Source organism: Vombatus ursinus, unplaced genomic scaffold, assembly GCF_900497805.2.
Source record: "Vombatus ursinus unplaced genomic scaffold, bare-nosed wombat genome assembly UNPS02007284.1, whole genome shotgun sequence".
NCBI classification, from domain to species: domain Eukaryota; kingdom Metazoa; phylum Chordata; class Mammalia; order Diprotodontia; family Vombatidae; genus Vombatus; species Vombatus ursinus.
The window spans coordinates 11,795,332-11,808,097 of record NW_020947062.1 but is presented as its reverse complement, the minus strand read 5'-3'; the positions used below and the strand labels follow the sequence as shown (position 1 = coordinate 11,808,097).

The following is a 12,766-nucleotide window of genomic DNA, read 5'->3' as shown; positions in this document are numbered from 1 at the left end:
CTTTGGAAAGAATGTTCAATGATATCATGCTGGTGCCACTGTCACTGGGTGCTTCCAGGCTCTTGAACTTTTTGCTCTTCTACATTTTGATGTTCCTTGTCAGCAGTGCTGCAATCCTCACACATTTTCTTGTCTCCTTCCTAGGGACGGAATCTCAAGTGGCAGCAGAGAATTCCCTGGCAGTAGCAGAAGCAAGTTAGGTCATGGGCTGCCTTTCTGGGTAGCTCTGATATGAATCTTTTTTAAAAAAAATTTATTTTCCCCCAGTTACACATAAAAACAATTTTTAACATTCACTTATAAAACTTCTGAGTTCCAAATTCTCTCCCTTGCTCTTTCTCCACCCTCTTCTCATTGAGAAGGCAAGCAGTTCAATATAGGTTATACATGTGTAGTCATGCAAAACATATCCACAATAGTCATGGTATGAAAGAAAACAGACAAAAAAAACCCTCAAAAAAATAAAGAAAGTTTAAAAGTTTAAAAAAACATGTTTCAATTTGTATTCAGACACCATCAGTTCTTTCTCTGGGGATGGATAGCATTTTTCATCATAAGTCCTTCAGAGCTGTCTTGGATTGTTGTATTGCTGGGAATAGCTAAGTCATTCACAGCTGATCATCTTACAATATTGCTGTTACTTTATATACAATGACATTTCACTTTGCATCAGCCCATACAAGTCTTTCCAGGTTTTTCTGAGAGCATCCTGCTCATCATTTCTTACAGAATGATAGTATTCCATCATAATCACATACCACAAGTTGTTCAGCCATTCCCCAATTGATGGGCATCCCCTCAATTCTTTGCCCCCAGAAATGAAGTGCTATAAATATTTTTGTACATATAGCTTCTTTTCCTTTGGTTTTTTTTTAATCTCTTTTAGGATACAGACCTAGTAGTGGTATTGCTAAGTCAAAAGGTTTTATAGCTCTTTGGGCACAGTTCCAAATTGCTCTACAGAATGGCTGAATCAGTTCACAACTCCACCAACAGTGTATTAGTGTCTCTTTTTTCCCACCTCCTCTCCAACATTTGTCATTTACCTTTTCTGTGCCATTAGCCAATCTAATAGATATGAGGTTCTGATATGTAATTTTTTTTTTTAAGGCAGTTGGGGTTAAGTGACTTGCCCAGGGTCACACAACTAGTGTTTGTGTCAAGTGTTTGGTCTGAGGCCACAATTGAACTCAGGTCCTCCTGACTCCAAGGCCGTAGCTCTGTCCACTGCGCCACCTAGCTGCCCCTGATATGTAATCTTAAAGAGCTGCCTAGAGACTAAGAAGTTGAGTGACTTGCCCATTAAGTAACTTGTCCAGGGTCACGCAGTCAGTCTCTGTCAGAAAAAAGACTTGGACACCCTATCATCTCTACTCCAGGGTCAGCTCTCTCCTCATTATGCCTCTTCATTTACACTAAATATCACCTAGAATCCTAAAGTGTAAAACTCACTTAAGTTTTTCATTCTTATAGATATTGTTTCTACATAATCTTAACATATGATATATGGGTGTGTACCCCTCTACATCTACCTGGAGAACCATACTTTGTTTTATTTTTGTGGAGGGATCAGACCTCTGATCTCATATATATTTGGAGTTGTGAGTGAGGAAATTACAATGCAAATCACCATCTTCTCTATAGCCTACAATTTTAGAGAGTTCCCTAGGGTGCATTGAAACAATTAAGTGACTTGGGTAGGATTTGAACACAGGTTTTCCTGACTAAGTCTAGCTCTATCTCCTCTATCATTTTTTAACAAAATTTTTTTTAAAAGAAGAAAAAGGAAAAAAAGCAATTCTGCAAAACTTACCAATACTTCAAATAAGTCTGAAGGTACATGTAATGTTTCATACCCATACTCTCCTACCACTTCAACACATTTTCTCATCTCTTCTTCAGGGTCACGCTTGGGATAGCTTAATTAACTCCTCAAAAGTGAACTGAATTGGGGACAGCTAGGTGGTGCAGTTGACAGAGCTACGGCCTTGGAGTCAGGAGGACCTGAGTTCAAATCCAGCCTCAGACACTTGACACTGTGTGACCCTGGACAAGTCACTTAACCCCAATTACCTCATCAAAAAGAAAAAAAAGTCAACTGAACTATCACTTGCTTCTCAAAGACAGGATAAAAACCAATAAAATAATTTAACAAGGCCCTGTGACATCTGAAGTTTAAGTCTTATTATGTATCAAACTGGAAATGTAATTCAGAGAAGTTATCTTTTACTACACACACAACCACAAAAAAAAAAAAAAAAAAAAACCAAACCAGGAAAATGCTGTAACATAAGCCATTTGGCAAGACTGACATTTTTAATTAACTATTATTTTCAGATGCACCAAAGACACTAATCAAAAGATATTTCAGAATCAGGATTTGGGTTTGGAATCCAAGTCATTCATCAATTCTCCCTTTAAAATATACCTCAAAACTTCTCTACCTGTTCTAGGTAGAGAACCCATTTCCTTACTAAGATAAACTTTCTTACTTATATGCTCAGTTCCAACCCCCTCCCATATCCTCCAGGAGCTCCAGAGATCATTTCCTTAGTATCTTTCCACTTCAATCTTATCAGTTACTGGCTCTTTCCTCAAAACACAAAAACCCTCAAGGCTGAGGGTGGCCAAGATGGGATCAGAGGCGGCCCAGCTGAACTCTCTCAATATTCTCCTCCAAACAAGTTTAAAATAATGCCTCAAATCAAATTTTGAAGCAGCAAAGCCAACAAAGGTCAGGATTAGACATTTTTCCAGCCTAAAAAAACTTAAGAGGTCGGCAGCAGGGGAAATCTGCCTGGGGCCTACACACATGGCAGCAGCAACAGTGGCAGCTTCAGGAATTCTCAGCCCAGAGACTAGGTAAGGGGGTTGGACAACTGGTCAGAAAGAAATTACAGGGGACCCTCTGCTGGCACAGACTGGCAATTCTATTGTCCATATGCAGTTCTGGATCACAGTTCCAGGGCAGAGAGGAGCTCTTATGTCAAACACAAGGAAGCAGGGGTCCCAGTCACAGTTCCAAGGTTGATAAGAGCACTACCCAAAAACACTAAGCAGACCAATGAGACTTTTAAAAATGCACTGACCTCTATCATTCCTTTGCTCATTGAACCATTCTGGTTCAGCAGCATATAGCTGGGATTATTAAAATAGGAAAAGGTTACAAAAGTTAGATCTCTTAATTTTCATTCATTGCCATTCTTTCCTGGAACATGGTCTAACAACTTGAAGACAGTAATGCTAAATGGTTTGTATTTTTTGAAAGAGTCTCAATCTTAGATCCTTCCGTATATACATGTGAATAAAACTGCTCACGTAAACTTATAGGATCAGATTTAGAGCAGGAAGGGGCTTAGAAACTATCTAGTCCGATTCTCTCACTTTACGAATGAGGAACCTAAGGCCCAAAGAGAGTAAGAAACTTGTACAAAGTCACATGGATAGTACAACAGAGCCAAGGTCTGCACCAAAGTCCTCAGATTCTAAATCCAAAACCCTTTCCATTGTTCTCAATGGTGCCTCTTCATTTTTATTCTTTGGATTTTTATTGCCTTTCTCAGTAAAAGTGGCCTATAAACATTATTCAAATTTCTAGTAGATTTCAGTATTTTCTAAATTATATGCCTAAGGTAATTAAAAGCTTCAGCTTCGAGCCCAACAGACACTTTTTACACAATCATCTCTATTAGAAAACTTCTTCATGTAGGGTAATAATGAAGTTGTAATAAAGTCCTATGTCAATAATGCACCATGATGAGCTAATGACTTTTGGAACTAGAAGGATAGGTCTTCTGCTAAGTTCTACCAATTTTATGAGCTTCAAATATGGACTCAGCTATGTATGCCTCAGAAGACTTGCTTAACTAAGCACAGTGAGGTTCATCATAGAAAGCTGGCTACCAAATGATTAACTTTTTGGCCTTTGCAACTTTTAAAAGATTGAAATTTTAATAGATTTAAGGAATTTCTCACACAGATATTTCATGCTATCAAAGTACTTTGGGGAGAAAATAGCTGTGTTACACTAACTATGAAGTGAATAAATATTAAAGAATTTAAGAAATAGAATGGGAAAAGAATGATGGTTAAAAACTATAATTATTTTTTCCAATAATGTTCACACGATAAACAGCCTTACCTTCTGTAGACTTGTTGGATTCAATTGAGTCTTATCAATTATTTTTATTGCAACCTAGTGGGAAAAAAGAAAAATTATAGATTTTAAGAATTTGTGCTTTAAAAGCATAGACGTTAGTTAAGTAGCATGGTTAAAAAAATTCTAAAAATGCTTATTCCCAAAAAGGAATAAGCAAAAATTCAAGGAACTATATAGTACCAAACTCTGCTAACAATGACTCTCATTTGTGACAGTGTTGTTTTTTAATCAAAACAAAAACATGCTTCTGTGGAAATTAATGTTTAGGATAGTTTTAACAAAAAATATTCATTTACATTTCATACAATAAGAAGAGATATATTTATAGGACAAATATCTTAAACATCATATACTAATATCAGAAAAGAGATATGAAACTATGTCACCCTAACTCCAAGATTCATTTTCCATTATGCTACTCTAAATCTCTTCCATACACACATTAAGTAGGGAAAACTTTCATTCACAAATTCCAATTAAGAATTCTGCTCAGTTGGGCCTCTTGCCAAGCTTTCATTAATTTTTTTTCTCTCCATTGAATCTAGCTATTTTATGAAGGGATACTGTACCTAATATTTCACCATGCTCCTTCAGGAGTTTACAAATTAGTTCATATTCTACAACAGTGTGCCCCTGGGTGCTACAGCTTTATTCTTGGCAATTAAATAAAATATTCACTGATTTAGTCTTAACACTCTTTCAGTACCCTCATTATGCTAATTTATTTATATTAGTTGAATTTGTCCATGGAATTATTATAATCAGGATCTTTTCCTTCGTCTAATTCCCCACCTTTCAGCATCAGTAACTCATGGACATAGGTATAGAGTTATTAAAATTGAAAATCCTATCTTTCTCTATTTTTCATTCTTTGTTTTAGTTTTGTATTGATTTTAGTTCTTGTCCTAACAAGTTTATGATCTGACAATACATAGACAGATGATTCAAGAATGACTCACACATCCGTAAAGAATCACTTTCACACCTATTAAAATAAAATCAATTTAACTTTTGTGAGGTTATTCAGTGCTCCCATGTCCAGCATTTTCTAATTTTTTTAAGAAAATATTTGTGGTATATTGGCAATGAGGCTTCTGTGTATTGTACAAGACTTTGGTCTCTCATTCCTTATTCTGAATAACATTTTCCTTTCATAAAAATATTTTATTAATTATTTTTAGTGTTCATTTAAAAAAAAAAATTGATTTCAGAATTCTCCCTTCCTTTAGTCCACCACCATCCATTGAGAAGGCAAGCAATTATATATGTGAAATCATGCAAAACATATTTCCATATCAGCCATTCCAACATTTTTCAATGTTCTTTTCAATTTCCATTCTAACACTGAAGTCATGAAGTCAAAAAGTATACTTTGATTTAATATGCAAGGTCTTGTTGAGTTTTCATAGAATTTCTCTATAACTTCAACTTCTGCAAAAAAGATGTTGGCACATAAGCTACAAATATTTTCATTTTTTGCATATAGTTCTGAGTACTGCAAAACAAGATGACTCCATGGATTGATGATTCTTTTTCCCCCCAGGCATTTCAGCAGTATTGAGGTAAAAAAGAGAAGTACTGACAGGCATGACTGAGAATCAGACAAACATCCAAGGAACCAATCACCCAAATGAATTTGAACTTATCTAAAATACTCACTTCCCAGTTTGAATCATTAATAGTAGTGCTACCAAAACAGTGATACTTGAAGACTTTGGAAGCACTATAAAACCCACTCCAACTCTTTTCATCTGCCTCTCCAAGGAGGTAAAAGCCATTTCATTTACACAGCATTCTTCTGTCTTCTAGTTTCATTTATAACAAGAATCTCAAAATTGGTAAAATTCAGTTCCTCCAATAATATACCCAATGAACAAAGATCTAACATTTAAGAGAACAGCTAAATTAATGTTTATAACTCATCTAAAAGTTGTATGATTCTTACCACCCTATGCACTCTCTTCTCCCACTCTACAACCATCACTGCAGAAGAAAAAAGGGGGTTTCATCTCGTAGCCAGCAAATTGGCAATATATCAAAAGACCAGAAACAGTCCACGTTGGGGAATTGTAGAAAGACAGAGAAACTAATGCAATGTTAGTGAAACTCTGAAATAGTACAACCATTATAGAAATCAATTTGGAATTATGGAAATAAAGTAACTAAAATGTCCATATGTTTTGACCCAGAGATGTCACTGTTGGCATATACCTCAAGGAAGTCACTGATAAATAGGCTCCATACGTACCAAAATATTCTTAGCAGTACTTTTTGTGGTAGCAAAGAACTGGAAACAAAGATGCCCACCATAGTATACTCTATTGAGTCAACAAAGAAAGGCCTGAAGACCCAGGGAAATGAACCTCAGAAGGTCAGTAAGAGTCTAACCTAGGAGGCAAAGATCAACACAGAAACTAAAGTAACATAGGTCAAGACCAAGCAGCGGACCAACCAAACCATCCAAAAGCCTCCATGACACATACCCTTATTCCCATTCTATCCATTAACTGCTTCACTCTCCCTAACTTCAATTTCTTACTATCCAATGGCTACTTCCCTACTGACTAAACACACACACACACACACACACACACACACACACACCCCTAATGATCCATTCATTCTCACTAGTTCTCTATTTCCTCCCCCAAATGACTAAATTTCCTGAGAAAGCTGTCTACAATTGGTACCTCTACTTCCTATTCTCTTACTCTCTTCTAAACCTTCTGTAGTTCTGACCACATCCTTCATCTGAAACTACTGTCTCTGAAGTTACAAATGACCTCTTAGTTGCCAAACTTAGTGGCCTTTTCTCAATCTTCATCCTTCTTGACCTTTCTGCCGTCTCTGACACTGTTAAACACACTTCTCTGCTGGATACTCTCTCCTGTCTAGGATTTTGTTCCACTGCTTTATTCTGGTTCTCCTACTTGTCTGACTGCTTATTCTCAGTCTTTTGCTGCTTTTTCCTCTAAGTCATGCCACTAATCCATGGGTATGTTCCTAAGGCTCTATCCTGAGCTATCTTCTCTTTTCCTTCTAGACTATCTCACACGGTAACCTCATTAATTCCCATGGGTTCAATGATCATCTCGACATAGATGGTTTTTAGATCTATTTATTCAGTCTTAACCTGTCTCTTGACTTCTACTTTCAAATCTCCAACTGCCTATGTGACACCTCAAACTAGATATCTCATAGACATCTTAAACTCAATAGGTCTAAAATAAAACTCACTCCCCACCTCCTGCCCCCGCTTTCCAGCTTCTCTATTACTGTTGAGGGCAGCACTACCATCTATCTTCTCAGTAACTCAGGTTTGCAACCTCCATATCATCCTCAACTCCTCCTTCATACTGACCCCACATATTCAAATTCACAACATTGCTTGTACATACCTCCTCCAAAGCCACCAACATCAAACAGGTCCTGCTCATTTCACTCCTGGACTAATGCAAAAGCCTCCCTGCTTCAAGTTTCTCTCCACTCCAGTTAACACTGCTGCCCAAATGATTTTCCTAAAGTACAGGTCTGACTACATTTATCCTCTACTCAATAGATTCCAGTGGCTTCTGCTGTCTAGGATCAAATATAGAATGTTCTGTTTGTCTTTTAAAGCCCTTCACAACCTGGTTCCTTACTACATTTCTAGTCTTCTTGTACTTTACTCCCCTCTGAGACCTCTACAAGTGACAGTCTTCTTGCAATCCCTTTTATGTGATATGTCTTTTCAATAGCTGTCCTCATGCCTGGAATGCTCTCCTTCTGTGTTTCTCCCAAATGGTTTCCCTAGCTTTCCTCAAATTTCAATTAAAATCTCATCTTCTTCAAGAGTACCATTCCCAGTCACTGAGGACTGGTAGTACCTTCCCTTTGAGATAATCTCCCACTTATAATGTATATATCTTGTACGTACATAGTTATTCGGATGTTATTCCCCCATTAGACTATGAGCTCACTGTGTGCAGGAATTATGTTTTTGCCCTTCCTTTACACTTAGTGCTTAGCATAGAGACTGGCACACAGTAAGAGTTTATTAAATCCTTGACGATACCTTCCCACAAGGACCTACATGCATGGATAAAAGAAATTAAGTGATTTAAAAAATAAAATAAAAAAGTAACGAATACTCTGCAGTAAAGACCTAGCACAGGAGTAAGGAACCTGTGCCCTCGAGGCCACATGTGGCTTTCTAGGTCCTTGGGTCCAGCCTTTTGACTAAGTCCAAGTTTTATAGAACAAATCCTTTTATTAAGGAAATTTGTTCTGTGAAGTTTGGATTCAGTCAAAGGGCCATAGTCGAGGACCTAGAGGGCCACGTGTGACCTCAAGGCCACAGGTTCCCCACTCCTGACCTAGAAGGAGAATAAATAGCTTAGAAAACAAAGTGGTAAACCTTATCTAAGTTACAGAGACCCTGAAAATTAGAATATACCAAACAGTATCAAAGACTACCTGATACAGCAAGAAATATTAGAATAAAATAAAAAGAAAATAAGATATCTGCTATCAAAAACAACTGACCAAGAAAAAAGGTCAAGAAGAGACGCTCAAAAATCACTGGACTTCCTGAAAACCATGATTCAAAAAAGACAAAATCCAGGATACTTTATTTCAAGAAATTATAAACGAAATTACCCAGATCTACTAGAACCAGAAACCAAGAATCCATTGATCACCTCCTGAAAGAAAGCCCCAAAGAAGAAGTCCCAGAACTGTTACAGCCAAATTCAGAGTTCCCACAAGTACCAAATATCAAAACAGGATCACAGAAAAGCAGCCAGCTTCTACTATAAATTAGAGAAAATCTTGGAGTACAATATTCTAAAAGGCAAAAAGATTTACAATCAATAGTAACTTATCCTACACAAATTAAGTGATGTGCTATAGGAGGGAAATGCACTTTAGTGAACCAGAAGGCTGTGAAGCATTTCTGATCAAAAGTTCAGAGCTGAATAGTAACTCTGAAATACAAACACAAGAGGCAAGAGAAACCTAGAAAAATAAATTTGTTTAAATAATTAGAAAGGACTGCAGAATGCAATGCTAGCATCCTAACGGGGGAGAAGAAATAACAATACCTTTAGAACCTTTATAAGATTATTATCCACTTCTTCTTGTTCTTAAGTGTGGGTTTACTACTCCCAGGCCTCTGTCCTGGGACTTTCTGTCTCTCTATCTTCTAATTCTTGGTGAGAATTAGCATCTCTAAGTAGATGACTCCAAAATCCACATATGTAGCCCCTCTCCTAAGTTCCAGTCTAACATCACCAATTTCTTCCTGGATAGCTACACCTGAATGTCCCACAAGCATCTCAAACATAACATATTCAAAATGGAACTTACTAAACCAACTCCCTGGCCTACTTACCTTCTCTGTTTTTGTAGAAAGCATCATTGCTCTTTAAGTTGCTCACCTTTGAAAGCTTTCAACTTCCCCCTCACCCCTCAAAACTAATTATTCGCCAAGTGTTGTCTATTCTACTTCCACAACATTTCTTTAAGCTTTCCCCTTCTCTCCAATCACATGGCCACCACCCCTAGATCAGGCCCCTTCATCACCTCATGCCTAGGCTAAACTACTACCACTCACTGTCTTCCTGTTTCCAGGCTCTCTCTCCTCCCATATATCTTCTACAGGGCTAACATTTTAATGTTCCTAAAGCACACAAATGACCTCTAGAATAAAATACAAACTCCTTTTGGAAATTAAAACCTTCAAAATCCAGTCTACCTTTCAAGACTTATTTTACATTACTCTCCATTACTTTACGTTCAAACTGACTTGGCCTAACCAAGTAATAACAGTAATAAATACAAATGTCATTTACAGAGTGCTTAAAAGTCTGCAAAATGCTTTATATGTTATAAATCAATCAATAAGTATGTCATTAAGTATTACTACGTGCCAAGTACTGTGTTAGGTACTAGGAATATAAATACAACAAATGAAAGCAATGTCTACTCCAAAAGAGCTACTAATCTAACAGGAAAAGACAACAAAATCCACATATAAATAATATATAATAAACATAAAGAGAATAAATTAAAATAGATACAAAGTAATTAAATATAAAGTAGTTTAAAAGAAAAAGTACTAGCAGTTGAGGAAATCAGGAGAGATTTCACATAAAGAGTGAGAGGGGAAATAATGTTCAATGAAGTTAGAAAGAGAAATTGGAACTAAACTTCTTTTAAAAGATAAACAGAGGAGTTTATCAATCAGTCATCACCAACTATTTACTGAGTCTTAGATATGTAGCAGATATCATATATGGAGCTAAAGAAACAAATACAAATAATGAAATAATTTTTTCTTGTAAGGAGCTTAACATACTGATGGAAGAGACAATTAAATATATGTAAATATATGAAATAAATATAAATAGTAATACAAAGTACTGAAATCAGGAAATAGAATGGAAATCTATAAGAGGAAGGGAAGGGAAGGGAAGAAGGGAGACATTTGGGATAGCCAGGGCAAATCCACAGAAATGAGAGATAAAGCATCATATACGAGAAAGAGTTGGCTGGTTTGTACAGAGAGAGTAATGAAACTGGAAAGATTAGTGGAAGGTGTTGAAGAGCTTTAAAAGATAAAAGGAAGAGGTGGAGCCAAGATAACTGAGTGAAGGCAGGGACCTGCCTGAGCACTCCCCCAAACCCCTCCAAATATCTTTAAATAATGACTCTAAGCAAATTCTGAAATAGCAGAACTCACAAAAAGACTGAGTGAAATAACTTTTCTAGCCCAAGACAACTTAGAAGGTTGGCAGGAAAGGTCTGTTGCATCTGGGTGAGAATGGAACACAGGCCAGCACAGGCCACAGCAGCACAGCGCTGGCCCTGACAATCCAGGAGCAGGCCTTGGGAGCCATCGAATCAACAGCAGCAATAGCTGCTTCCAGAGTTTTCAACCCATAGATGGTAAGGTGGTTGAACAACTGATCAGAAGAAGATTACATAGGTCTCTTTGCTAGCACTGAGGCCCATACTTGGATCTGGGTCGCAGTCTTGGATGGCAGTCCCACGGGGAAGACAAGCACTAGCACATGCCAGCTGCAGCAGAGGGGGAATCCTCCTCATAGTTTCAGGGCACAAAAGAGTGCCTGAGGTCACTCACAGACCAGACCACATGCCAGGAGAGTAGTAAACACCTCTCCTTAGATCACACACCTTGAATGAACCAAACACTTGAAACATCTCTGAAAACAGCTGCCCAAAACCCCAGAAACTTGCGACAGTGCACTCTCTACCCTGGAAGCTGAGCGCTACTTTAACAAGGAGTTAAAAGTCAAGTAATAGGCCAGGAAAATGAACAAATGGGGAAAAAACTCTTGACTATTGATAGTTACTATGGTGACAAAGAACAACAAAACACACACTCAGAAGAAGACAACAAAGTCAAAGCTCCTACCTTTTTAAACCTCCAAGAAAAATATGAATTGGTCTCAGGCCATGGAAGAGCTCAAAAAGGATTTTGAAAATCAAGTAAGAGAGGGAGAGGGAAAATTGGGCAGAGAAATGATAGTGATGCAAGAAAATCATGAAAAATGAATCAACAGGTTAGTAAAAAAAAAATACTGAAGAAAGTAACACCTTAAAAAACAATCTAGGCCAAATGGTAAGAGAGGTACAAAAATTCATTGAAGAATAAAACTCCTTAAAAAGTAGAACTGGCCAAATGGAAAAGGAGGTTCAAAAGCTCACTGAAGGAAATAATTCCTTAAAAAGTAGAAGTGAGCAAATGGAAGCTAATGACCTTAAGAGAAATCAAGAAACAATAAAACAAAATCAAAAGAATGAAAAAATAGAAACAATGTGAAACAGCTCACTGAAAAACAACTACCCTTGAAAATAGATTCAAGAGAAATAATTGGAAAATTGCTGGACAGCCTGAAAGCCATGATCCAAAAAAAAAAAAAAAAAAGAGCCTAGACATCATCTTTTAAGAAATTATCAAAGAAATATGCCCTGATGATCTAGAACAAGAGGGTAAAATAGAAATTGAGAGAACCCACTGATCACCCCCTGAAAGAGATCCCAAAAGGAAAACTCCTAGGAATGAAATAGCCAAATTCCAGAGCTCCAGGTAAAGGAGAAAATATTGCAAGCAACTAGAAAGAAACAATTCAAGTATCATGGAACCACAGTTATGTTAACACAAGATTTAGCAGCTCCTACATTAAAGGACTGGGGTAATTAGAATATGATATTCTGGAGAGCAAAAGAGTTAAGATTACATCACCAGCCCAACAAAACTGAGTATAATCCTTCAGGGGAAAAATTGGATATTCAATGAAATAGAATATTTTCAAGCATTCTTGATGAAAAGCTGAATAGAAAATTTGACTTTCAAATATAAGACTCAAGAGAAACATAAAAATGTAAATTGGAAAGGGAAACCATAAGGGATGTAATAAGGTTAAATTTTACATGGGAAGATGATACTTGTAACTCATAAGAACTTTCTCATTATTAGGGCAGAGAGGAGTATATATAGGCAGAGGGCACAGGTGTGAGTAGGATATAAAGGGATGATATCTAAAAAGATAAAATTAAGCGATGACAGAGGAATACATTGGAAGAAAGGGAAAGAGAAGTGTA

The 12,766-nt window shown here is 37.0% G+C and overlaps 1 protein-coding gene across 5 annotated transcripts in view; it reads right to left on the bottom strand.

Moving 5' to 3' along the window:
• Window positions 1-12,766, bottom strand: part of MARK3 (microtubule affinity regulating kinase 3) — a 124,607-nt gene that overhangs the window by 76,798 nt on the left and 35,043 nt on the right. For all 5 annotated transcript variants that reach the window (XM_027849025.1, XM_027849021.1, XM_027849023.1 and 2 more), the window contains exon 3: window positions 4,142-4,195. In XM_027849025.1, coding sequence (XP_027704826.1) covers window positions 4,142-4,195 — 54 coding nt within the window. The remainder of the gene's footprint in view (window positions 1-4,141; window positions 4,196-12,766) is intronic.